Below are 27418 nucleotides of genomic sequence, written 5' to 3'. Positions count from 1 at the left end.
TCCTTACAGCTTAGCCAACAAAAGCCGCATCCGAATATGGACATTTTTGGTCTGCATATAATTTTTTTATTTGACTTTTCAAAACTTTGTTTTCTCCTAATGTAGCAGACTGACTGAACATTACGTCTTCTACAGGTTCGCTCGGCGCTTTTTTCCCCAGGCGTCTACCTCCTTCGCACTTCTTGAGTTCTTCACTTCTTCTTCCTTTCCAGTTCCTCTTCGTTTTCTTCCGTCTTCTGCAGGTTTGCTCGGCGCTTTTTTCCTCCCTCTTATCAACGATTTAGTGTTCTCCTTCTCTCTCTATTAACAACTATATACTATGCTAGGTAATTTTTTTATATTTTTTCCTTTTCTTTAAGTTTCTTTTTTCTTTTTGTATGCTTTTATCTCCGTCTTCTTCAACCTTTCTTCTTTTCTATTAGAGCGTGGTGTCATCCTTGGAACCCAGAAGACAAAAGAAAAAAATTAAGTCGGTGACCCATCTGACCCAGTGAGTTACCCGAGTTGCGTCCGGGTTACACCGGTTTAAAAGGGGTTAGGCCGGGTTGGTTTCTTTCCGGTTTTAGATAAGAACCGGACCGGACAAGTGACCGGTTTGCCGGTTTCCGGTCCGAATCGGCCGGTCCGGTCCAGGTTTTAATACCATGAATACTTGAGCTGTTCGCGGAGTCTCAAATTTAAAATCATGTGAATGCAAAAAATCATTTTTGGAAGAGTTACCTTAATTGAGGGCAATAATACTCATATAACCGCAAGGTGTAAACAATTAATATCAATGAGAGTGAAAAATAAAAATAAAAATTAATCTTTTAATTTTTAACACACTTATCATTTAGGGAAAATTTCATTTAAAGACTACTAAAGACAATTGATTTCCAAAAGCTCCCAAAACAATCCGAAATGTCATTGCAGGACCATGGAGACAAATTGAAATTAACTTCAAAACAAAAAAGACAGTGTTGCCCATCAAACTGTGACTGTGAAATTTGAAGTCTTATTCTCTCTCACTCTCAACTCCGAATATTTAAAGCCCCTCCCTCTCATTCTCTGAAAAATCCCATTCATGCGTTGAAGGAGATCGTTCACCTCGCCATCATTGCTGTTGTGGTAAGGATAGCCTATTGTCGCCATTGTTCTAGTAAAGAGAGCCTCCGTCGTTCCCCCCGCTCTGACAACGAGAGCCTCCATCGCTGCACCTACAAGTGTTAGACAAGAGCCTTCGCTGTCGCCGTGATCTCTCTCTTTGTGTGTATGCGATCTCTTTCACTGCTTTCAATTTTGAAATTCCTTCTCCATTTCTTGTATTGTAGATTTTATGAGTTTGGTTTGGGTTGTCATGGAGTTCTAAACTAGTGAGGAATTTTTTGATTACTCATATTTCAAATAAAACTATTTAGTGGTTGAGTTTAAATTGACATCATTAAGTGTTGAGAGTAAGTCTCCTTCATTTGTGCATTTTTAGTTCCTATCTTGTGTATTCTCAGTTTATCTATACTCACAAGTGTGTGCCGGCTTTTCATACTACGAGTTTATTTCTTCAAAGAGGCACATATTTGACGTTAATTTTGTGATTAGTGTTATCCTTTTTTCTAGTAAGTTCATATGTCTTCCTAATAATATGTTAAATGCATTAAAATACATTATCCTTTAACAAGTTAAGTTAGGATATTTTCAACAAGAATTAGTGTATTTACAAGTAAAGTGGACAAAAACTTGAACCAAATACTCCCACAACACTTGGGCCACAATTTGGATGAATATAAATACATTTTTGCACCAATTCTGTTTGTAATGCATTGGTTTTGCTTTGTCTTTGAACCAAGTACATTAAAGTTTTATGTGTTTGATTCATTACATGGTGAGGAAGATGCAACTAAGAACAAGAAAAAGAAGAAATAAGTTGATTTAGCATACCAAAGGCAGCAAATAATAGCTCAATTTTGTATTAGTTCAACTTTATTATTCTTCTACTTTTCCGGATAATCATAGTGTCCCTTATGTGATCGTCATTTTTAATTGTTCATGAGTTCATTCATTATTTTGAGTTTTCATTGATGACCTATGTTAATCTATTGATAATACTTATTGTTGTGCTATAGGAATGAGTTGTTGTGATGGCTTGTTACTCACTAAAGAAATACGTAGTCAACTGCTGTTGCGAAACTCCTTTAACGGATGAAGACACAATTTAAAACAAAGCAATGATATAGGAATTGTTATATTTCTATTTCAGATGTAATTTAAACTATTTTAGAATATGCTAAAATTTGGGTGAAGAGAATTTGCATAATTTCTATTTTAGGAAATATATTATGAGTAAATTACATGTTAATTAATTATAATTTGTTGTCTTTTCCCACCAACTTGCAAGTATGTGATGTATTATTGACAACTCAAATTAGGAAATTTGCAACAAGGATATGTTGATTAACAACTTGATGTCATGGGTATTTGGCTGTCATGTTTGTAACGTCGCTGCTTACCTAACTAGAACTAACTATGATAGAAAAGAATAAAACCAACAAACATACCCTATTGTGGTTATTTAGAAACAATCACATCTTTAAGGAGCTAACCATAATATAAAGGCATTCAACCTCAATTAAGGCTATCATGGTTAGAAAAAAGAAATACCTTATCATTTGTAATCAACATACACTATCATGTAATACATTCACATGCAAATCATGTTAGAAAAGATTAATCATAGCAAACCTGGTTATAAAACAACACATCTCTGATTAATAAATTATAACAACAATTCATATTTGACTATCTCAATCGATATTAATAATGACTAAACTTGCAAAAATTACCATTATCACATCGTGGGTCCACAAATAATCCGATCACATACAACCTAAAGGCCTCTGACCCACTACCAGCACTCCAAGCCAATGTCCAGACAAAATAAACCAAAGATAGAAGATACAATGTGTTCATCAAGACAAAAATATAAGAATATGAGAAAGTAAAATAAGTTCCAAATAAGTACAGTCCTGATGCCTGACAATATACTAAAAGATTACATAAAGTAAGGCTCAAAAGCTTTACACTGTCAGTTTTCAGCTATTGAGCCACAAAAGTCTTCCTCCAAGGTTCTGCTGATGTATTGTTCCCTGAAAATGGTAAAGTAATGCGAGGAAGACAATGTCTCAATAACTAAATTTCTATCTATCATACATACTTGCATGGGCTAATATGGTGTTTGGGGAATATACTTTTTGAAACAAATATATTTTCACTCCACAACTAGAATATATTTACCATATTAATTAGCCAGTCTCAAAACATCTTGATCAATCTCAAAAATAATATAACTATTATCTTATCTATAAGATAGTAACTCAGGAATTGATCAATCTCAAAAATAATGTAACTGTTGTGTATAAAAAAAAAATAATATAACTGTTATCTTATCCACAAGATGGTAACTCGAGAATCATTCAAATTAAACATGCAAGTATAATTTCCAAATCCAACCTTATCTCCTCCTTATTTTCATCGACTGAACCCATGGGCTAAGTCTTGTCATATGATTGGCTACTCTTACAAGCTCATCACATGAGTGGCATAGACAAGGCAAAGTTCATAAAGCACTTAGTGGACCATGGGTTCACCTTCAAAGAACTACTGAGGTGTTGCAGTCTCTCGAAGAACTAGTGGGACAAGAATAGAGGCCAATTATAGAGCTTCCTGTGGAGGTCAATCATCTCCTTCCCCCCACCCAAACTAGATGCATAGTGTTTACAATAACATATTTATATGCATAATCAACCAAATTTCATAATAATACCTCATAATCATAATCATTAATTTCTACCAACATAAACGATTTCAATCATTTTCAAAATAGCATCCCCAAGACAGTTCATACAAAACATAATATATGTATACAAGAATTGGTTATAAAACCACTCATCAACCTCATATCAGAGCATGCAACAGATAGAAATTTAGTTACCAGTCTCATAGCTAACAGTCAAATACAACTAAAACCCAACCTTGAAAACACCACAGTAGGGTTTATATTTACAAACAAAATTAAAATGTTATCTCTATAGTATTAGAGTAAGCTACTCACAAAGTCCTAGCCTCTAACTCCTCCTTTAAAAGCTTCAACTTTTACTTAGAATTCTAGCTCAAAAGGCCTTTTTTTAAAGGTTTCAAGTAAGAACATATATATCTGAGTTAGACTCGATTTCTTGATTTTTCTTAACTTAAATATCATTTAATTATTAGGTTATATCATTAGAATCATCAAATTCATAATATAAATAGAAAAACTCCAATTTATAACTTATGTTCTATCTTTGAAAGACTTAGATAAATAGATTTAATACGAGTTAGGTTATTCTCACTACAGAAGTTAAACTATTAATCTAATTGTTGAATTTAATTTTCTATCTATCATGATTCTATTTTCAAAATTATAGCTCAATCGAATGATAAACGAACTTAAAAAAACTAATTTAATATTCAAAACTCTACTTACCAAATTTGAAAAAAAGAGAGAGTTGAAAATGACCTAATAACTTGTAACTTAGACATCGGATTGATGATCCAACCATTGAAATTGACGATTTGGATGTCCCAAATGAGCTGACCAAATGGTACTCTAATCCAACGGTTAAAAAACTCAAAACTAGTATTTTTCTAAAACTGCCTTAGATATGTGTGAAAATTGTTTACTTACTCCAAACTTCACTTACCACCTCTTATATATAGGCTCCTTAAACTCCTTTATTCTAGTAATTAGTCGATGTGGAATTTCTATACCATGCTATACTTATTTATTCTTATAATATCACACACACACACACATTTTCACACATATACACAGTCATGATTAATTCAAAAATAATTTACCTATATTTAAATTTCCATTAACTTGATAGTAAAAGATATTTAGTTATAAATTTAATTAAATTCTACGTATGAAAATAAGGATGTTACAATGTTGACAATTAGAATTAGGAAATTTGCAATAAGAATATGTTGAGTGACTGTTCATAAGTGGAATTAGGCAATTTGTAAGAAGAATACATACAATAACAACAAAAATATGTCCATATGCAAGTCAATTAATTTATTCATACATTTATATAGTTGCCAACCAATTTTAGTTCAGTACTTGTAACAGCTTACCTCCAAGTACCATCATGAAATTTTCCATCTATTCATTGCATTATACAAAATAGATTTCAACTCACCCTAAAAAATCTAAATAGGTTGTCACAGCTACTTTCTAAACCATTCCAAAAATGCATATTGAGATTCATATATATGCAAAAATAGGTATATATTAAACCAAAAACAGATTATATTCATCAATAAAGTCACGCAGGGTTTGAGTTCCTGCAAGTCTTTCTAGTTTAACCAGCTTCACACACACACACACACACACACACACACACACACACACACACACACACACACCACACACACACACACACACACACACACACACACACACACACACACACACACACACACACACACACACACACACACACACACACACACACACACACACACACACACACACACACACACACACACACACACACACACAGCTCTCGTCCAACACTTGCATGGCTGGTGATGGAGGCTCTCATTGCCAGGGCAAGGGTGACGATGAAGGCTCTCCTTATCAGAATAATGGCAACGACGAAGTCTCTCCTTACCATAACAGCGGCAATGGCGAGGCGAACGATCTCCTTCAATGCATGAATGGGATTTTTCAGAGAATAAGAGGGAGGGGCTTCAAATATCGGGAGTTGAGAGTGAGAGAGAAAAGACTTCAAATTTCAGAGTCACGATTTGAGGGGCAACACTGTCTTTTTTTGTTTTGAAGTTAATTTCAATCTGTTCCTATAGTCCAGCAGTGACATTTCAGATTGTTTTAGGGGATTTTGAAAATTAATTTCCTTCAACAGTCCTTAAATGAAATTTTTTCAATGATTTAGTTCCTCAGCTTTGATTTAGCACTCCTCAGTCCCTCAACTATTGATTCATCTATGACTCTGTAACATTCCAAATTTTATTTGCGCTTTATATTGAAATGGCTATTTAAAGAAGAATTAGGAGGATTTAATAATCAGCTATTTAAAGTTTATCATAAAAGATTAAAGAAGAGATTTAAAGTTTGAACCTAGCTGAAGGAAGTAATCACAAATAGTTATCATGTGTGTAAATATATACATCAATAACCGCACTGAAAGATAAAATAAAAAATATAAATAAGTGAATAGTTATATTGAAAATAAAAGTGGAAATTATAACGACAACAATAATAATTTGCAACGGATTGAAATTTCAAAAGATTTTCAAATCTGTTATGTGAGGTTTAATTTAATAGGAAGTGAAAAGCGAAGAAGAAGAAACTGGGTTTAACTTTTAAAATGTTGCGAATGATTTCGGTAGATTTCACATAATTAATTATATGTTTAAGTTTAATAGGATTTAAAATAATAATAACAAGAAGACACGATGATGATGATAGTGAATGAATTAAATGAAGATTTATTAATTTTAAAGATATAGTAACCTAACCTTGTTTCTTTCTCATACTCATTCTTTACCTTTTAGTCACCACTCAATTTCTTATTTAGGGTATTTGGATATCCTAAAAAGTGCTTCTCAAAAGCACTTTTTCGTAAATCGAGATAAACTTCTCTACATATTTATCTCGTAGACTGTGAAATTACTTCTGAAACCATGGTTTGGTTTCCATCCAAACACCCCCTTAACCTTCTCCACTATTGTGGACCGGTGGCTTTGAAAAATTGTTTCCCCTCCTTCTACTCTCTAAACGTTCCATCCTCACAAATTAATATACTTTCAAGGTAAAATATGCCATTCTTGTCTTCTTTTTTCTTTTTTCTTTTTTTACTTCTCTTCTCATAATCCATCTTTCCTTTTTTCTTTTAGTCCTTTTCTCTTGGTTCAGCCGTAAGTCTCCTTGTCATCACCAGACATACATATATTTATTAAGGTGTGCACCTATTTTTCCCATTCTTTTCTCTCTCTCCTTCCTCACATTTAACAGCTACCATTCATGAGTATACGCCCATATGCATTAATAGGAAAAAGGATAAGAATGATTAGACACCATTAACTACTGTTTTATTTCTTAATGTCCTTCTTCATTGATTCCTTTTTCTACCCTTGACCTCTTCCTCGTATCATGTTTTTTTTTTTTCAAATTACCATTTGCCTCTTCGTACGTCCGTCTGTACACACACACACACTTGATTAGAAAATATATACAATCACCCCTTCGTTTTGCTTTCGGTGCCCCTCCCTTCCAGCAACAGGTGTCTACAAAAGAAATTCTGCAATATATATATATATATAAAAGAAATCCAGCATTTGTTAGGAATAAAGACCAAAAAAAAAAAAGAGTCTTTCAACTTTACGCAGGGTCAGGATTCCATATAAGTTATTATGAAATGTTAAAATTTTAATAATACTTACAAAAAGTTAATTAGAAGAAATTAATAATATGTATTGTGGACTCTCTAGGATAACTTTGAAGTTTTAGAGTAATTTTGTTGTAACCTTAACATAGGCATAGAATATAATTTTTAGTCTTGATAAATTAATATCTTATTATGTTGATTTTGTAGACTCTCTTTGAGAGTCTTGTTGATTGGAATTGTTGTAATTGCTGGAGAGCTAGAAAAAACTAGGTAATTTGGGTTTTTATTCTCATGTGTGTGCAAACCTTATTTGTTGTGATTAAATATTGATGGTAATATATATAACTCTAATCTATTTAAATGATGCAAATAAATTGATAAGATTTCTTAAAAAAAGGGGGCAAAGGGATAGGATTGTATTATATTGTGTTATTTGAATTCTCTTTTGAGCATAATTATATCATAATTATTGTGGTAGAAATTTATGGTGACTTATTTTCTTTCAAACATGCTTGCATGTATTAGATTTGTTGCGTATTCATGACATGTATTGATTGTTAGACCGGAGAGTTTATGATATTGATATGTATGATATATTGTAACAACATAGTTTGCCTCCACTTAGGACAAAGTGGTTGGCCTTTTTAAGGCCTCATTTCTTAATATTTACCGGGCCAATTTTGTAAAAAGGGAAAGTAGGACAATGACACCTCCCGGTTTTGTTCTGTAAGGAGGGAAGCTATAGTCTAGGTTTGGACTCTGTAACTTTAGCCGAGTACGTCCTAAGCACTGGAGTAGCTTGAGTTAGTCCAGTGTGTGAGCTAGACTTAGAGGTGGAAACAAGCCAGGCCAGACTGTAACATCCCAAATTTTATTTGGGTTTATAAGTAGTTATTTATAAAAAGTTTGGATTAAATCATTGATCAAGCAAATAAAATATATAGATAATAATAAATTTAAGAAAATAAGACATTTAAAAGAGAGTCAAATAAAATAAAACAAAATTGTAAATAAGTGCATAGGTTTTAAAAAAAAAATAGAAAAAATGGCTATGGATGATGATAATCATAGTAGTAATAATAATATGAAATAGATTGAAATTCAAATTTCAAATATGTTATATGAAGTTTAAATATACACACACACCAATATTTATATTTAAAAAAAAAAGAATTGAGTTTAACATTAAAAAAAACGGGGGTATTATCCTCGTCAAATAAAACCATTATATTGGGTTACTTTTAAATATATATATATATATATATATATAAAGATCTGATTCGAATTTGATATATATGAATACCTATACTTTTGAAGACCCTCCTCTGCTCCGTTTTCAGTAACCATGCCGCTGCAATTCTTCGCATACTCCAGAGGTATTGACTTCCCTTTCTTCCTATCTTCTTCCTATAGTTTGGCTCCATACATGAGTTTTGTCCTTTTCCCCATTAATTTACGTTAGTATATCTTATGGTTTAAAGTCTATCTTGGCCTTTAAATTTTGTCTTTTCTCACCTATGAGCATGTGCGCCCTTTTCAATCCTCCCTATCCAATATACATGTATGTATATAATACCAAATGTACTCTCTTCTTGGTTTAAGCAAACGACCAGTTTTATTGGTGGGTATATATATTTATATATACTAAGATACACACGCCAATTTATAAACAGTGGGGCAGATATAAAACAAAATTTATAGCCCAGCCTAGCTCCAAGGTTTTTTTTTTTTTTTTGATCAGAAGCTCCAAGGTTGTTGAGTGGCCTCCAAATTTCTTAGTGTGTGCGCGTGCGTATACGGATATATATATATATATATATCTATGAGAGAGAGTGTGTGTGTGTTATGTTACGAGTTTAGTTAACTTATTTATCTGAAACTGATGCTCCTTTTTGAAATTTAGGATTCAAGCTTTCTCTTTCATTAGATATGTCGAACCTTTATAATGGCTCAGTGTTTTCTTCACAGATGTAAAACCCGTACATACTTAGCCTTATCTATATACCCACATGTAAAATATAGATTTAAATTATAACAATTTAAAATTTTGTAAACCGGGGAATCTGCTATTAAAAAAAATTTGAATAAATTTTCACTACGAGGAACTTTAAGGTTCTATAAATATGCTAGGATAAATTTAATAATAGTATTTACCTAAATGAAAAATGAGATTTTTATGAGTGTCATTATATCTATTTTTTTAGCTGACGTTAGGGCCCCTAGATAGCTTAGGAAAATTTTAGAATAATAGGGGTAAATTTTTGATAGATAAATTTTTTTTTTAATTAATAGTTTGGTACATGTGTGTGACTTTTGTAGACTCTCACTGAGAGGCTTGTTGCTTGGGATTTGCTGCTTGACTACTTGTGATCTTGAGGAAAACTAGGTAACTTGGGGTTTTTCTATGTGTGTGCAATCTTTATCTGTCATGATTAAATTGGTATCAACAGTAGAAGATACACATAACTCTATCAGCTTAATGGATACAAATAAATAAATAAGACTAAAAAGGTGAAGGAATAAAATTGTATTATCTTTTATGTTATTTGAATTTTCCTTTAAGTATGAATGTGTTTTGGTTATTTTTGTGAAAATTTATGGTAATTCGTTTTCTTTCAAGCATGCTTGCATATACTAGATTTGTTATATATTCATGACATGCATAGATAGTTGGACTTGGGAGTTTATGATATTGATATATGTGACAAATTATGACCACGTGGTTTGCCTCCACTTAGCGCAAAGTGGTTGGCTTTTTTAGGGCCCCATTCCTTAATACTTACCTGACCAGGTTTGTAGAGGGCGAACGTGGAATAGTGACACCTCCTGGTTCTTTTAAGGAGGGGAGCCATAGTTTAGGCTTGGGTTCTGTATCTTTGGCCAGATACATCCTGAGTACTGGAATAAGGTTAGATGAAGCAATAAGGGAGGAAACATCCATTGCATATGAACATAATATATTATTAAATTAGTTACATATTTTGCTAATGATTATTTAAGCCGTTGCAATATCTGTTTGCCTAGCTAATATGAAAATATTTGGGTAATAGTTGTATATCTACATGGTTGAACTCTGGGTTATTGAGATTTTTGTACTCACCCCAATTATTTAACATTTTCCAGGTGACAATCCTTATAGGGAGCAAGGGAAGGTACTAGAGGAGTGAGCTAGTGGTTCTTACACTTCTCTAGCACATGCTGAGTTAATTTGATTCTTTACTATTTGTCATGACCCTAGGACACCAAAATCATTATTTTGTTAATTCCTTGAATTGATGGACTTTACCGCTTTATTTCAAGCTTTCTCCACGATTTATGTTATGTTAGACTTTGAGACTGCAGACTTGGATATTTATGGTCGAATTATATTATGGGTTTTATCGCTCATGTTTATTTGATGTGGTAGTTAAAAGGCTGAGTCTTTAAGTGTTAACTTTATTATTGAGACCTTAAGATCAAACTAGTTTTTATATGGTGTTTTGAGTAGCTTAGAAAATTGGGTGTTACACAGGCTAGACCTGTTTAGTAACTTGCTGACCTGGGTCTGGCCTGTGGCTTGTAACAGGCCTTTTTTTCCAGCCTGAGCCTGGCCTGTATAAAGACCTGGCTTAACCTAAGCCTATTAAAAAAAACTATAATTTTAAAATTTTCAAAATGCATAGTAAAAAAATACATAGGCTAATAAAAAAATGTAAAATATACATACTATATAATAATTATTTTTTATTATTATCTTTTCTTTAAATTTTAATGTCATAAGTAATATTTTAAATCTTAATTACAGTTAACATTATTGAAAACAAGTTGTAATTATATATCAAAATTTAAAATAAGACTAGATATAAGTACAAAATGAAAATTAAAAATAAGATAAAAAACAGGCCAGGTTAGGCCTAACAGGCTTTCCAAAAAGTCTAGGCCTGGCTTATTAGGTTAAAGAGGCCATCAAAAAGGCCTAAGCCTTTTTATATTTTGAAACAGGCCAGGCCAAACCAAACCAAATACAGGCCAGGTTGCAGGCCCCTGACAGGCCGCTGGCCTATTTCCACCCCCAACTAGGCTGTGGATAAGCCTATAGTCCAGTCAACGGAATAAGGTTGGACAAAGCAATAAGGGAAGAAACATCTATTGCATATAAACATGATATGCTATGAAATTAGTTATATCATCTGCTAATGATTATTTAAACTGTTGCAATACTTGGTCATATAGCCAATATATCGCTTATGTGTAATGGTTTGTCTGTGTATGGTTGAACTCTGGGTTATGGAGACATTAGTACTCACCCCATTTATTTAACATTTCCCAGGTGACAGATCTTATAGGGAGCAAGGGTAGATACCAGAGGAACAAGCTAGTAGCTCTTACACTTCTCAAATACATGCCGAGTTAATTTGATTATTTACTGTTTGCAATGACCCTGGGACGTTAAACCCTTATTTTTTTGTTAATTCCTTGATTGATGGATTATAGTGCTTTATTTAAAGTTTTATCTGTTGCTTGTGGTAATTTGGATTTTGAGATTATTGACTTGGATATTTAGACTTGAACTATATTATGAATTTTATTTTCTTATTACTCGACATTATGTGTTGCATTGATTAATGAAATGAGTCTTCTTGATTGAAAGGATATTATCGGATGCTAAAAGGATAGTGACAGGACAGGTGTTATAGACTCAATTCCTTAACTTTTCACTTTTTATATGATAATCCTTGTCATCTACAATTAACTCCCAACTCATTTTATATGGCTGCCAACTCAGGCCCCATGTGGATTTTCTTAATAAAATTTGAACAAAAGAAGGTAGTGTGGGGAGGAGTGGAAGCGGAGGAACTAAACGAGATATGGGGCGAGATCCATGAATTTGTGTCTGAGCCCCGTGAAAAGCTCCAGGTTGCCACAAGCAGGACTTCATCCATCCTTGATCCTCACATTGCTCAATATGGCGAGTCAGCTCATAGAGAAAGAAAAGCTCCAGAGATTCTTATGAGTAACGTGACGGAGCCATATTTCTTAGTGAGTTTCTGGAGAGTTCGATGAACGGGTGGCTCTGTTGACACCGGAGTGTGGGTATTTGACAAGAAAAGAGGGACCAAACTCATCTCCAACACGACGAGAGAATCTTTTAAGCAAAAAGAGCCACCACATGCTAGCGCCAGCATGGCCATCACTCCCGGTGCTTGACCCGAATTGCTCGTCTACCTCCCAACCAACCACTTCATATACCCACTCTCTGATCTGGAGCCACATCTCCCTGAACCGGGCTGGGACTCGCCACCGTAACACCATCAATGGCACCTTGGCTATATCTCGTTCATTTCCACCGCTCTCTCTCCTCCCTCACACCTCCTTCTTTTGTTCAAATTTTATTTAAAAATCCACATGGGAGTTGAGTTGGCAGCCACATGGGATGAGTTAGAAGTGAGTTGCAGATGACAAGGATAATACTATAAAGAAGGAAAAGTTGAAGCACTGAGTCACAAATGAGTCAAAAGTTGAAAGTAAAAAATGAGAGACTGAGTTATAAACAAATTAAAAGCTGAAAGATAAAAAAAGATTAATTTTTTTAACATAAAAAATAGTAATAGTAAATATTTTAGATAGGCTCCTAACATCTTTTATAACGGAAACATAATAATTCTCTTATACATAAGAAGAAAGGGAGTAATATAAGTCTTATTACCTTTTTTTTCATTTTGTATGTATTTTTAGATGTATTACCATCGTTTCTATTTTTTTTGCCTGTTACCATTGTTTCTATTACAAGCTTACTCCTGAGCAATGTAAAAATTTTTGCCTCTACAATTCAAAAGTAACCTTTAAAAAAAATATATACAAAACGACAAAACTTATGTAAAGCTCCTTGTATGTCAAATTCTCCGATGATCATATGTTCCTTTTTGTTTCATATAGATTTATGATCAAATACTATTAAATATTAATATTTTATAAATAAGATATATAATTATGTGTAATTGAAAAACTTGATATAATAAATATAAAGAACTTGACGTAAATATTGTCCTACACAAAAATATCTAATAAAATTTCTAAAACAAAACAAACATAAAAAGAACTTTGAAAATACTAAATTCTAATTCAAAGAGCTAACAATTCATAGTGCCAAAAAGAAAAGGAGAATCTAGAAGGCATTTTAAAATTAAAGCAAAATGACAAAAATGCTTTTTTCTTTTTTTTTTTTTTTGACCAAGAGCTTTTTTCTTAATTTCTATTTTGAAATTGGTAAAATAAATTGAAATTTTGTTATTACCAACTAAAATTTAGTAATTGAGTATTTCCTCAATATATGATTTTCCCCCTCATTTTCTCATATATTTACGTTAAAATTGTGGCATGTTAATTTCTGTTTCAAAGTTATTAATAACTATTAAAATGTAGTCAATACTCGTATAAAAATTATAAATGACTGGAAAAAGAAGCTTTGTTTCTTGCTAAACGAAAGTTGTTAATACCAGTTGAAATATAGTTAATATCTTGATAAAAGTTGTGAATGATCTGAAAGAGTGATTTTATAATAAGAAGTTGTTAATATCTATTAAAATATAGTTAATATCTATATAAAAGTTGTGAATGATCAGTAGTCAAAACTAAGTAGTTACTTACACATCAAGAAAGATATATGTGTGCGCGCGCGTGCATAAGATGATATCAATGCATTGGTGATTTAATGGTTATCCTTAACTTTGGCATAACCATCCAAATAGTGGTGGGATCAAATCTCACTTCCATTCATTTATTTTTTAAAAAGTAAAGGGTATTTTTGTTACTTCTTTTAATTTCAATATGCCATTTTAGTTTCCTTAATATTTGTCATTAACAAGTTTTAGGTGTTCATTTTAGGATTTAGTATTTTCACACTTTTTTTGTTTCATTATTCCAATTTCTAACAACATGCGTTAATGTCTGGTTCAGAAGTCCGAACATACGATTTATTTGCCATGTAAAAACTAAATTATTACTCCCTCTGTGTTTATTTATAAGAAATATTTGACCAAACTACGTAGAAAAAATTTTGTTAAAACTAGTTAAAGATAGTAAATATGTAAAAACTAGAAATTTTTCTTTAAAAATATCTTTATTTATGAGTAGAGATAATATATGAAAAAAGAAAATTATTAAAATAAAAAAAGATGATTTGGAAAATAAAATAATAAAATATTGAGTACTTCCTCACGTTGTTATTATAAGAAAGTCATCAACAAATTCACATAGATCAAGAAATGATAGTTATACCATTAAACGTATTTCAAAATTATAAAAAATTTTAAATTTACCCTTATTTACATAAATGTTTTCTAATAATAATAATAATAATAATAATAATAATAATAATTTTTTGTAATCAAGGGTCACCCTATTGACTTTTATAATAAGAATTAGAGAGAGTATTAAAATAAATAATTAATAGAAGTAAAATAGAAAACCAATCCAAAAAAATTTAAAACATCATATAAATGTTTCTTATAAGGAAAAATGACCAAAAAAATATCCACTGAAATTGAAAAGGACAAAAAGATCATCCAAGTAAGTAAATTGATTAGAAGAGCATGTGGTATGAATCTAGAATATTCAAATTTTGATAGAAAGACTAAAATACCCCTTAAATGTTTTGAAAAGGGAAGTGTTCACTGCCCTAGTTCTTCCAAATTTCATACTCATCCAAACTCATCTTTTTCAAATTTGTCAAAGTCATCGTTTCACCAAAACCACAAAACTGTCAATCTCCTAACTTTTCCACTCACCCAAACTGTGAAGCTCTCGTTATCCCAAGTCATTGACTCACCCAAACTACAAAGTCACTGTTCTCTGAAGTCGTCTACTTGCATTGCCATTGTCAAGGATGGTTTCAATGAGAAATGTGCATAGCATCTGTGAGAAGCTTTAAAACCATTGAGCCATCATCACAAAAAGGGAAACTTTTTTTTGTTCCTATTTTTCCTAAATGTTGTTTATACTAAGTGCATGTACTAATGCATCTCCTTGAAGTTCATTACTTTCAATTTTTTTTATTGTTTTTAATGTAATAAAATAAGGAACCAATCTTTTAGTTCTATGAGATTTTACTATGACTTTTTATCTCTATAATGTGGTTCATTTATATTGGTTAACTTTCTGCTATCTTCTAATGAAGTTTATTTTTTAAAGTATGCTATTTTGTTATTTTGCGTTTTCTGCTCTGTTCTAATAATTCAAGAATAAGTAATAAATTTTATTACCTGAGCAGTAAATTTTGTTATTTAAGTAGTAAGTAGTTCTGGTTGGTATATGGTGAAATGACGATATTTGGGATGTGAATGACCATATTTGTATTGATATTTTTCTGCAAAGTCAAGAAAATTGACTTGTTATTGGAATTGAATTAATTTGGTAATAGAACTTACTGGATTTGTTATGTTAATAACTACATTGTTGTAAAGCAAATTAAGCTGAGTGGGTTATGGAATTTACTACATTTCTTAATAGAACTGATTATATTTCTTTTGATAATGACCAGATTATTGTCAAGAAAATATAGCATAGTGAATGACTATAAGGTTATGTTTTTTGTAGGAAGGAAAAATACTACTAGAAAGAGAGTCAAGCGAAGAAGTGAAGAATGTGTACATGTTGTTTCGAAAAGAATTTCTTGGATTGGGAAAGAAGTTGAGAATAGCATTTGTACAAACAAATGCATTATCCAACTATTGTTATAATATTTCACTTAAGATTGCAGGTGGAATTTGTTTACAGAAAACATATTGAATTATTATTATTGCACAGTTATTAATAACATGTGCTAATTGTGTTTACCTTTGGGCGTTATATAATGAAGGTAGCTTTTTATAACATTTGCAAAGTGATTGATAACTTTTGAAATGAATATAACAATTTCCATAATGTGTTTTGCAACCTCTCTATTTGCAACTATTTCTAAATCATTTGCACACAATTTTACTAAACATGTAACAAGAATAACAACTTACAAAATGAAAAATGACTATTTGTATAAAGAGTGTTGCAACATGTTTTTAAGCTATTTACAGACAATTTTACAAAACAAGTAATATGAATGACAATTTGCGTAATAAACGTTACCATTTACATTAGAGAATTTGCAACCTGTTTATTTGCAAAAAATTTTAATCATTTTGCACACAATTTTACTAAATATGTAATGGGAATAATAACTTGCAAAATGAAAATGACTGTTTGCGTAACAAATTTTGTAATATGTTTTAAGCTATTTACAGACAATTTTACAAAACAAGTAATAGGAATAAATTATTACATAATGAAATTTACCATTTGTGTCAGGAGATTTGCAACTTATTTATTTGCAACCATTTTTAATCCTTTTACACATAATTTTATTGACTATATAACGGGAATAGCAACTTGTAAACTGAAAGTGACCATTTGCATATTGAGTTTTGCAACATGTTTTAGTTAGTGTATTGATATGTGAAACCCTAGCCTACTTGTTTCCTTTCACTTCAGGGGCATTGCAGTCATTCCACCAAAACTTGCAAATCCCAAATTCACACCTCATGCCTTTCACTTATTTAGATGATCTTTTTGTCTTTTTCAATTTTAATGAGTATTTTTTTGGTCATTTTCCCTTCTTATAATAAGTATTAGGGTCTGTTTGGGTGCCATCCCAAACCATAGTTCGGGTGCCATCCCAAACCATAGTTCGGGAAAGAGACTGCTGGGGTGTTTAGATGAAATCAAACCATGGTTTGAAGAATAGTTTATGGAGAATAAATTCTTTTTTTTTGGACCAAAATGGAGAATAAATTCTTGGGAGAATAGATTTTGTGAAAAAGTGATTTTGATAAAGTGAGAGTATTTGGGTAGTTGTTATTAGAAGTACTTTTTATATGTACAAATTACTAAAAAAGTATAAGTTATATAATAATTATATAAAAGATAGATTTTATAATATATTTTAATTTGAAGGAATAAAATTGTTAATAATATATTTTTTACCAAGATAATTATACTCCCTCCGTTCCTTATATAAGAACATTTGATGCTTATGGCATGTTCCTATATAAAGAGACACTTACAAGTTGTCTCTACTTTGTTTGATTTACTATTTACCCATTTATTATCTCCAACTCACTCTCTCTCCCTCCACTTCTCTTCTTAATAATTTAATTATTTCTGATCTCTCTTCCTTATTAATGAGGGCATTTTTGAAAAAAAGTTTATATATTTTTAATTTTAATATATTTTAATTTGATCAAACTTCGGTTATATTTTCTTTAATAAGGAACGGAGGGATAATATATAAGATAATGTAATTAATAATAATTAATATGTATATATATATTTATAAAATATAAGATTAAATATGTTTATAAAAAAATAATTGAGGGGTGTTAAAGTCATATTATCATTGAGATTTACTCTGACAGGTACAATCATACTTTCCAATTTGACCCAAAAACAGAATGGATTTACTTCTTTTGAAATTATAGTTCTGAATCCAAAACTATGGTTTTAATCCAAAACTATAGTTTTTGTTTTTTTTGAGTGTTTGGCAATCTCTTTCTCCAAATCATGGTTTGGGATGATACCCAAACAGCCCCGTAAATAGAGAGAAATATGGAGAAACCATAGTTTGGCCTAAAATCATGGTTTTAGAGCCTAAAACCATGGTATTTTGCTTTTTGGCTCAAATTTTATTAAGTAGAAAAGGGTCACCGATACATGACAAAACAACTCTCAATTATTCATTCTTTTTTTCACTCTTTATTTTGCCTTCGGTCTTCGCTCTACATGACAAAGCTACCTCAATTATTCATTCCTTTTTTTTTAAAATCTTTAAAGAAAATTAATCTATTTATGTTAGCTAAAAAAATCATTTTTCTATAAACATATTTAATCTAATGTTTTATAAATATATATACACATATTAATTATTAATTATATTTTCTGATATATTATTAATTATATGGGTAAAAAATATATTATTAACAGTTTTATTCTTTCAAATTAAAATATATTATAAAAATATATTTTTTTATATAATTATCATATTAACTTATGTCTTTTTTAGTAATTTGTACATATAAAAAGTGTTTTTTATAATAAATATCCAAACAGTCACTTTATAAGAATCACTTTTTCACAAAATCTATTCTTTATAAAGTTTATTCTCCTAAAAATCTATTTTGCAGAAATTATTTTTCAGATCATAGTTTGCTTTTATTCAAACACTTTTTGAGGCGGAAATGATTAGTTGCATTATTAAAAGAGTGAGGGAGACTGGGAGTATGTAAAAAGTGGAGAGAGAATCTGCACCGAGGATGGTCTTCCGACCAGGCCTCATCCGGGGAGGCTTAATTTCTCAGAATCTGGTCAAAAAGTCAATCCCCACTGATTTCTCTCTCCTCGCTTCCAGCTCATCCCACAGAGAGAGGAGAGAGAGAGGGAGAGCCCACCCAGAGAGAGAGAGAGAGAGACGAAGAAATGCTAGAAAACCCTCCTCCCGCACCATTACAATCGGCAGCAACGGATTCGCCAGCGCCTGTCAAGCGCTATGCTCCTCCGAATCAGAGGTAAACATGGCGTCGTAACCATCTTCTTTGTAAATGAATCACAACTGTGTCCCTCTGTTTCTGATTGTCTTTTCTTTGCATTTCGCCCCGATTCTGCAACTGGATTGCAGGAACCGTTCTAACAACAGGCGCAAGTCTTCTGGTCAGTCTATTTGTGATTCCCTTTCTTTTGAATGATTTCAACTTCCGCACGTGTTTCTTATTACTAAACTTTCTATATGGTGTGCTATTCATGTTGGAATATGCTGCTGAATCTGTCTGAATTAAGTTGTCTTTCAAGGGTAGGAAAAAGGAAGAAGGCTAGGAAAAAGGAAGATATATTTGTTCTCTTTATTTCAAGGCAATGCGTGCCCTTAAGTATTTTTGCTTCGAACTCAAACGGATCGCTCGAAATGGGGGTCAGAAGACCACATCTTAGGACTGGGCAAGCTGGTGATTTAGCAATGCCTCAAACATATAGACCCTTTTGTTTAGTGAGCGGGGAGTCATAATTTTGTATTTTTGGGGTTAAAAACGTTGGAGTTTTGTTTGGTGAGCTATTTATTAATAGTCACTCAATTATGGAATATTTATTACCTATTTTCGTCTATTTAGTTGCTCCTCCTAGGACCTATAATGTTTGTCTGGTTTAAAGAGAAGGCAGTGACCAGAGAGATGTTTATCAGTAAAAGCCTCACCGAAGCAACTCCTGGTGGGGTTGTATTACTGTTTACGGAAGGTCAAGTATAGGGGAAAAAATATATTTTTGGACCAAATGATATGGCCAAAATAAGTGTGATTCCTGATCAAAGTATAGCAATTTTTGAGGATTTAATAACTCTATGATCAGTCTGTTCTTTAGTCTTCTGCTGCGTGCTGCATGATGTAAGTTTGCAACAACAACAACAAGCCTTGTCCCGCTAGGTGGGGATGGACTTGCTGCATGATAAACAAACAAATAAATGGATAAACTTTGTCACTGTACTTCCAAATCTTTTGTTACTGAAAAAACAGCTATGACAAGTTTGAAGCTTGAAGCTCCCGGAGTTGATGTGATCTAACTATAATGATTTTATATTCTTGTGTTGCTGGAGTTTCTTATGTACAGTTCAAGCAATTTCTTTTAAAAATGTTCAGGGACGTAGACCCATGAAGTGGAATTGACCAGAGGGAGAAATCGAACTCTTTTAAAAGCAATTAAAATTGCAGAGAGATGAATATATGTTTTTATCATTCCCTGATTATTAGTCTATTTCGTTGTCTAGTCTGGTCACATGTAATGATAATTTATGCATTGGTTTTGCTTGATTGATCACTAATTTTGTGGGATTAGATCGGCGGTTTGTTTCCTTATGTTCCCTGTCATTCAATAAAATCTGATTTCAGAGTTCAAATTCTTTGAAATTTCCCAAAATTCTGTGTTTCATCAAGATTACAGCGTTAAAATTGACCACATATTTGCTTACAACAGTCTGGGGCAAATGGCAGAGCTGGTGGTGCATTTGTTGTCGATTTCTGTTCTGAATTATGACTGTTCTTTGCTGCTCATTCCTGGCTATTGATTATTGATAGTTTCTATAAAAATGTCTAGATGGGCTTGATCAAGCAAACAGTCTTGGGAATGATTTGGAAAAGAATCAACATGCTTTAAGAAGTGTTCCTGTTCCTGATCATGGAGATGCTGGTGGCGGTAATCATAAAGAGAATCAGTATTCAGGACTCGTGGGATTAGAAGGGTGCAGTAATAGCAGAGCTTCGCAGCTTATGAATGATCGTATGTATCTCCAACTACTGCTTGAGAAGAGATTTGTAAATGTTAATTACATACTTTTTATTCTATTATTCAATAGGCTTCCTATCATAGAAAAATTGTGACAATGACTTTGTTAGAACCGGTTTATTTGGGCTGAAGTATTCAAAGTTGTTTAGCTTGCAACCCATATAGGCTTTTAACTTTTAAGTTCTCTGTAGAATACTTTGTTGGTAATTTGATATACGTTGACCTCTAATATGCTAATTTTTCGGCAGTATAAGGATCAAGTGGCTTTTGTTAGATTGTAAGGTGTACTGAGGTAGCTCAGAATCGGCGTTTAAATTGTTTTTTATCCATGTTCTGTTTCCAAAATACGGGGTAACCAATTCCAAGTCTAACAATTGTCAACACCATTAGTTTTTTTTTTTGGCTCTTGCTTTATGTTAATGGATATTAATGTTTAACAGGCATGTCGAGTTTACTTGCTTATGTTAGAGCGATTTGCGTATGTCAACACCAAAATTGTACAGGAACAAAACGGTATTAGGGGATTTGGTTTATATATATTGATCTTATACTCACTACTTGTTAGTTGCATGAGTGTGTAACTTTCATGTGAGTAGAAAAGTGTCAAGTCTTTTGACTCTTCAACTGTCCATGACGCGGAATTTGCATTTATTGGTCTACTGAGAGGAGGGGAGGTTAAAAAAAGGAAAATCAAGTGATGATTGTTGTTCACCTACTTTAATGACTTCATATGCTAGTGCTTTTCTATATCTGTTATGTATTTTATTGGCCGTTCATATATTTATATTTCAGGTTGGACCGCTGCTATGCAGTCCTACAATAATTCCAAGGATTCATCTGGTCAGTGGATATCCTTGAACTATGATAAACTTCTTCATCCTTTGAAAATTTTACACTTTATTAATTTGTTTGTTAATCTTTTGATGATGATGGAACTTGGACTGGACTGATCTTGTTATAAGCTGAAATCAGGTCATCAATGAAACAGTGAATTGAGACAGACAAATTATTTAGACAGACTAATTCTTCATGTGTTGGTAGGCATTTTCTGTGAGTCAAGTTGATTTTATGCTGACTTTCTAGTGGAATTGGGAGGAAGGAAAAAGTACTGTCAACTCAAAAATCTGAGATCTAGCTTAGTTATTTGTGTTGAATTCGATAACCTTCTTTTTCTTCTTGTATCCAGTAGGAAAATGATCTTGCTCATTTAATAAAACATTAATTATCAGGTGATGTTAAACCATCCAATAGATAATGCTTGCGACTTTCATGATTACGGCTGATAAAAATTTTAGAGTTAGTAGTGTTGTGGTCTTGGATAGGTTAAACCATTAAAAACACAAGGAAGGAGTTTGTTGTGCCATTCCTCTTTACTTCAATATTTTCTTTTTGGTCCAAATGTGGGTTTGACAATATCCAACGGATTTCCAAACGCAAAAAAATTATAAGAGATAGGATACTATAGTATTTTATTATGTGCCATATGTTGGCTTGTCCTTGATGCTGGACTACACTCTCTCTCTCTCACACAAACACATTTGCTTTATACTTCAAATTTCAGAAAAGCCAGTTATTTATTCAGGAGGGACAGCAGCATGGACTCATTTAAGACTTCCTCATCAGGTAAAAGCTTGAATATGGTCAATTTCTCTTCTCCCAATCTCTTGGACAGAAATATCACTCTGATCTCTGATGAAAAATGCCCAAGCTATGAGCTTGGGAGAATTTGATCTTATGCTTAAATTTTAAAATTCTTTGCACTCTTTCAGGTTGTGTCTTCAGCACCAGGTAATGCAGCTTCTGCTTCACATATGGACTTCCTGGGAGAACTTCGCCGCCAAATGAACAGTTCTAATTCTGAATTTAACCCCTGATCACATGACATGTTTTTCTTAAACAAGTTCTTGACTGAACCTGGTTTTGCTGATGTTCAATTACTTGTCTTGTCTGAGACTCGTGCTGGTTTTTGTGGCATGTCAGTATATATAATGTATGTAACTGGGGATCCGATCAATATTCTTCCATGCCCATATATGCAATGGGTATACTATTTTGCTCATGTCTGATTGCTAGTGTGGTTCCAGTTATCTAAACAGTTTAGATATTGGAGCTTGCTCCTTCGCTGTCTTTGAAACAGGAAAATGCCCGGGGTAGAAGCAACTTTCGTGCTTCTATAGTGAGAAAAATCACAATTGAAAGATTTTTTAGCGGGCCACTTTACTATTTTTCTCTTAAATTATTCTTTCTATTTTAGTCATTAACAATTTAAATTATCAAAAATTGGTTAATACCAATAAAAAATGTGAACTTTAAATTTATTTTTTTAAAACTTTTAGAATATGTTTTAGAAAATTGTAAGTTTATTACGTTATGATTCTACGTAAATATGTTTATTATTTGAATTAAACATTTTTATTAATGAAATATGAAAAATATGATAATTTAGACTTCTTTATTATTAAAAAAAAAAAAGAGTTAACTTGAGACATAACAAACAGATTATAAATAATCATAGAGCAAAATGAATCTAAATCAAAGAAGTATGTTATAATCTTTAGCATATTATATAAATTATAAATAAATTTATAAAACAAGCTTTGAAATATTTCATCCTTAATTAGATGACGTGTGTAGTCTCACGTGTTTAATTAGATAACATACAAAGTTTTGTGTAAAAAATAAAATTGAATTAAAGTAGGTATATATGGACACGCATATCAATGAATTTGGTGATTGATAATATCATTTTAATAGATCTCAACTATTTAAACTCATATAGACCAATAAAGAATAGATTTATACTGAACAAATGAATAAAAAAAACTAATAATATTGATAAGATGAATGAAGTGGGGGTCAGGCAAGAGGAAAAGATGAAAAAGATTAATAGCGAAAAGCGTGGGGACTGATGAAATTGAAAAAAAAGAAAATATGCAAAAAAAAAACATTTGAGGAGTAAAAAAAAAAAAAGAACATCTGCAGAAGAATAGTAGGGGCTGAGAAAAAAATAAAAAAAGATTTTTACTGAAAATGATAAACTTAAAATACTTAAAAACTAGCATGTGTAATTTAGTCAGGATGAGAAATAATATTTCTCTCTTCTCTAAAAAAATTCAAATTTGGAGAGGAGTAAAAAAAACAGAGAGAGAAGCACTAAAAGATAAAAAAAATTTCTTCCCTCCTTTCTATTTTTCCGAACCAAATACAGTTTCTCCTCTCTTTTTCTCCCCTCCCTCCAAAAACCTTCCAACCAAACATTACGTAATGAAGAAGTAAAGAGGGAAAGAGAGAGGAGGAGTTTTAATGAAACCGAAGGAAGGGGAGATATTTTATGGCTATTCTTGTTTGGTTCAAAAGAGAAAGAGAGGAGGGGAAGAGAGAAACTATTATATCAACGACTTTGTCCTTATTTTATTTTTATATGATAAAATATTTTTGTATGTATTTTCATATGCTTATTAACTTCATTAGTTGGTCAAAATCTCAAAAATCTATTATAACTCTTATACTACTCTATGATAAAAATGTTTTTATATGCAATTTAAAAAATGGTTTTATTAATAGACTATGCATATATAACTTTATTAGAAATAATGCAAATATCATTCAACTTATAATTTTGCATTTGTTCTTCGATTTTTGTTTTTTTTGGCATAGTTTTCAGAGGACACTTAACGTAAACTTGTTACATGTGATTGATTGATTCATGTAAGTTTTACTGTATCTTAAATGACCAAAGTAATTAAAATAGAAAGTAAGAATGATGTGCCACATTGTGATTAGTTAATTAATGTGATCCCGTTTTACTTCTTTACATCAAATCAAGGATGGAAGGTAGATAATTTCCTAAATTCACATTCTAATTTAATTTTTCTAAAAGACCATGGTCTTAGTACATAAGTATCCAAATTCGTGGTCGTTTTTAGCAAATTTGTGTTTCATTTGGTCTATTTTAACAAATTTTCCAAAGTGACTTTTCTAATTGCAATGAGTGCAGGCTAATTTTGAAAGCATTTTACTCACCATAAAGAATATTAATTTTTTTTAGTCACCACCATAAAGAGTATTAATTACATGTATGTAGTACATGCAATAATTATTCTTACCCTTGCTTATTAACTCATTTTGGCCGGGAAAAAAAGATCAAATTAACTCATGAATAGTAGTGTACTGTTTATGGCTTCATGCATGAAATCTCTCATCCTTGCACTACTTAGGATCTGTTGGGATCAACGATTGAAAAAGTAGCTTATTGTCAATTTAGCTTATAGAAAAGTGAAGTTGAATAAAAGCTAAATTGGATAAGATGAACTGTGTTTGGGTTAGAGTTTAGAAAGTTAGTTTGCAAAAGTGAGACTAATAAAGGGTTGTTTGGATTATGGTTGAATAAAAGTAAGTTTAATTGTATAATGATACAAATGGGTATGAGTTTTAATAAATAATAAAACATGATTAAAAAAATGATTTCACATCAAAATTAAAATAATTTAATATGAAGAAGTCAAATTTAATGAGTGAATTAAATTTTAAAACTCTAGAGAAATCATAAAAAATATTTTTAAATATAAAGTGAAACATGAAAAAATAAAAGTATATTTCTAGGAGCATATTTAAAAACAAAAGTATATTTCTAACTTATTTATTACTTTCAACTAATTTTAACTGATTTTTTGTTATCTACAAATTAGTTATTTAAGATTTATAATAAGAATCAAAGGAGGTAAATTTTTTTTAACTTCTTCTCTCTCCATGTTTCAAAAGCTACAAGTCATAAGCTATAAGTCATAAGTTGTTAATTTTAGCTTATAGCTTATTGTAGCTTTTCATACAAAAACCAAATTGTCCAATCACTCATCAAAATAGCATCCAAATTTTCAATCGGGCTTCTGCCCAATTTAAGCTATTTTTCACCATTGAAAAACCCAACCAAACAGGCACTTATAGTTACTCTCGAGTTGAAACAATAACCCTAAAAATCATAATCAGATTATTTTATTATTTTTATATTTTTCATAGTCCTTTATTGAAAATCCCTAAAAAAGAAGTATGAATATATAAAATTTCAATTCAACCAGCTAACAGTTGAAATAACAGTGAAGGAAGTGAAATTTGAATTGACATTTTAAAACTATTATGAAATTACCCATATACTCTTCCGTGATATAAATGATATTAATAGAACTGGAAATGATAAGTGTCGAGTTGGTAATGAAAAGTGTTGAACGAAAATGACAAGTTTCATAATTTTTTTTGTTCTCCATTATTTTAGCTAGTTAGTTAATTAACAAGTTGTGAACTAAAAATAATAAGTAGTAAACTGCTAATGACAAGTATTTAACTTGAAATTACAATTTCATAATATTTTTGGTCCTTTTTCATTATTTTAGTTAGTTAATTAATTAACAAGTTGTGAATTAAAAATGACAAGTGTTGAATTGACAATGACAATTATTAAATAGGAAATGACAAATTCATAACTTTTTTTTTCCCACAAAAAGACATATGGGTAATTTCACAAGATTTTCAAAATACCAATTTAGGTCTTACTTCTTTTCCAGTTATTTGCAAGTGTTACTTGCCTGAATTAGAATTTCATATGTTCACATTCTTTTTTAAGGTTTTTCCTTCTTTGTTTTAATGGATGCATAATATAAATAAAAATAAAGATAATTTTTTAGCAACATCTTGTCAAAATTTATAAATAAAAACCCTTTTAAATCAGATATTAGTGAAGCTTAACAAACGGAGATCAATGGTCATGGGATGCTTTCTTTTCTAAACAAGGAGCTGGTCACTTGGAATCTTACCCATGAAGCAGGGCATCGTCACTTGTACTTTTTAGTTATATTTGTTGGGAGATTTGGGTAGCTAGATGTCATCATCTTTTTGGCACCCCTGACACGGATTATCACATGACTGCCCCACTAGTCTTTTCAGAGTTTGCTTAGATCAGGATTTGAAAAACAGTTGTAATTTTTTTCACAAATGCAAACCTTTTAATGCAGAACATGCACAAAGAACATTAGAGAATGTGGTCAAGCTTGAGGTTGACAGCTTAGTGCTTCAAGATGGAAGGAGTGACTGTGGTGGTGCCACTAAGGATGTGGCTAACAACTGGATTAGTGGTTTTAGTTGCAAACTTACAAATGATCCCCTTTTCATAGCGGAATTGATTGGTACAATTCATGATCTTAACATTTGTCGGAATAAAGGTTTGAAGAAAATAGCTATTTACTCTAAGTTTCTGTTTGGTATGATGAAGTATTGAAAATAAGATGTAGGGATTAGGATTAAAATTTTAAAAAAAATGTTAAAAGAGTTTTTTTAATGAGTGATTGCTTATTACTTGGGATTAGGCAAATCCATATATGTGGGATTGAAAAATACCATGTGGAAAAGTAGTATTCTCCAATCTTGTCTACATGGGATTAGATAATCCCATGTAACATGAGATTACTCATACTATATACTTTTTAATAGTTTTTCCCAATCCCAACCCTAATTCTTATTCTTCCTTTTTAATGTTTCATGCCAAACTGGATCTAATTGTTTGGAAGCTATTGATCTGATCACGAGGGGATCCCTTTAAAAAGATTATTGATCAAGCTCCATTATGTGTCCATAGAAATGAGCATGTCATGTTTCATTATGTCTATAGGGATGAA

At 31.6% G+C, this 27418-nt stretch overlaps 1 protein-coding gene across 1 annotated transcript; it reads left to right on the top strand.

Annotated features, from left to right (window-relative positions):
* Positions 1 to 202: 202 nt before the first annotated feature.
* On the top strand, positions 203 to 22812 carry LOC114715030 (uncharacterized). The gene is made up of 8 exons (XM_028899836.1): positions 203 to 300; positions 12833 to 12854; positions 18864 to 18994; positions 19105 to 19136; positions 20565 to 20747; positions 21546 to 21593; positions 22315 to 22376; positions 22523 to 22812. Exons 3-8 carry the CDS (start codon positions 18906 to 18908, stop codon positions 22625 to 22627), a joined length of 519 nt encoding a protein of 172 aa, XP_028755669.1. The 5' UTR covers positions 203 to 300; positions 12833 to 12854; positions 18864 to 18905; the 3' UTR covers positions 22628 to 22812.
* Positions 22813 to 27418: the final 4606 nt, after the last annotated feature.

This window comes from Neltuma alba, unplaced genomic scaffold, assembly GCF_004799145.2.
Source record: "Neltuma alba isolate B1F8T4 unplaced genomic scaffold, ASM479914v2 tig00011573_pilon, whole genome shotgun sequence".
NCBI classification, from domain to species: domain Eukaryota; kingdom Viridiplantae; phylum Streptophyta; class Magnoliopsida; order Fabales; family Fabaceae; genus Neltuma; species Neltuma alba.
The sequence above is the reverse complement of the archived record's forward strand: the minus strand, read 5'-3'. Positions and strand labels throughout refer to the sequence as shown.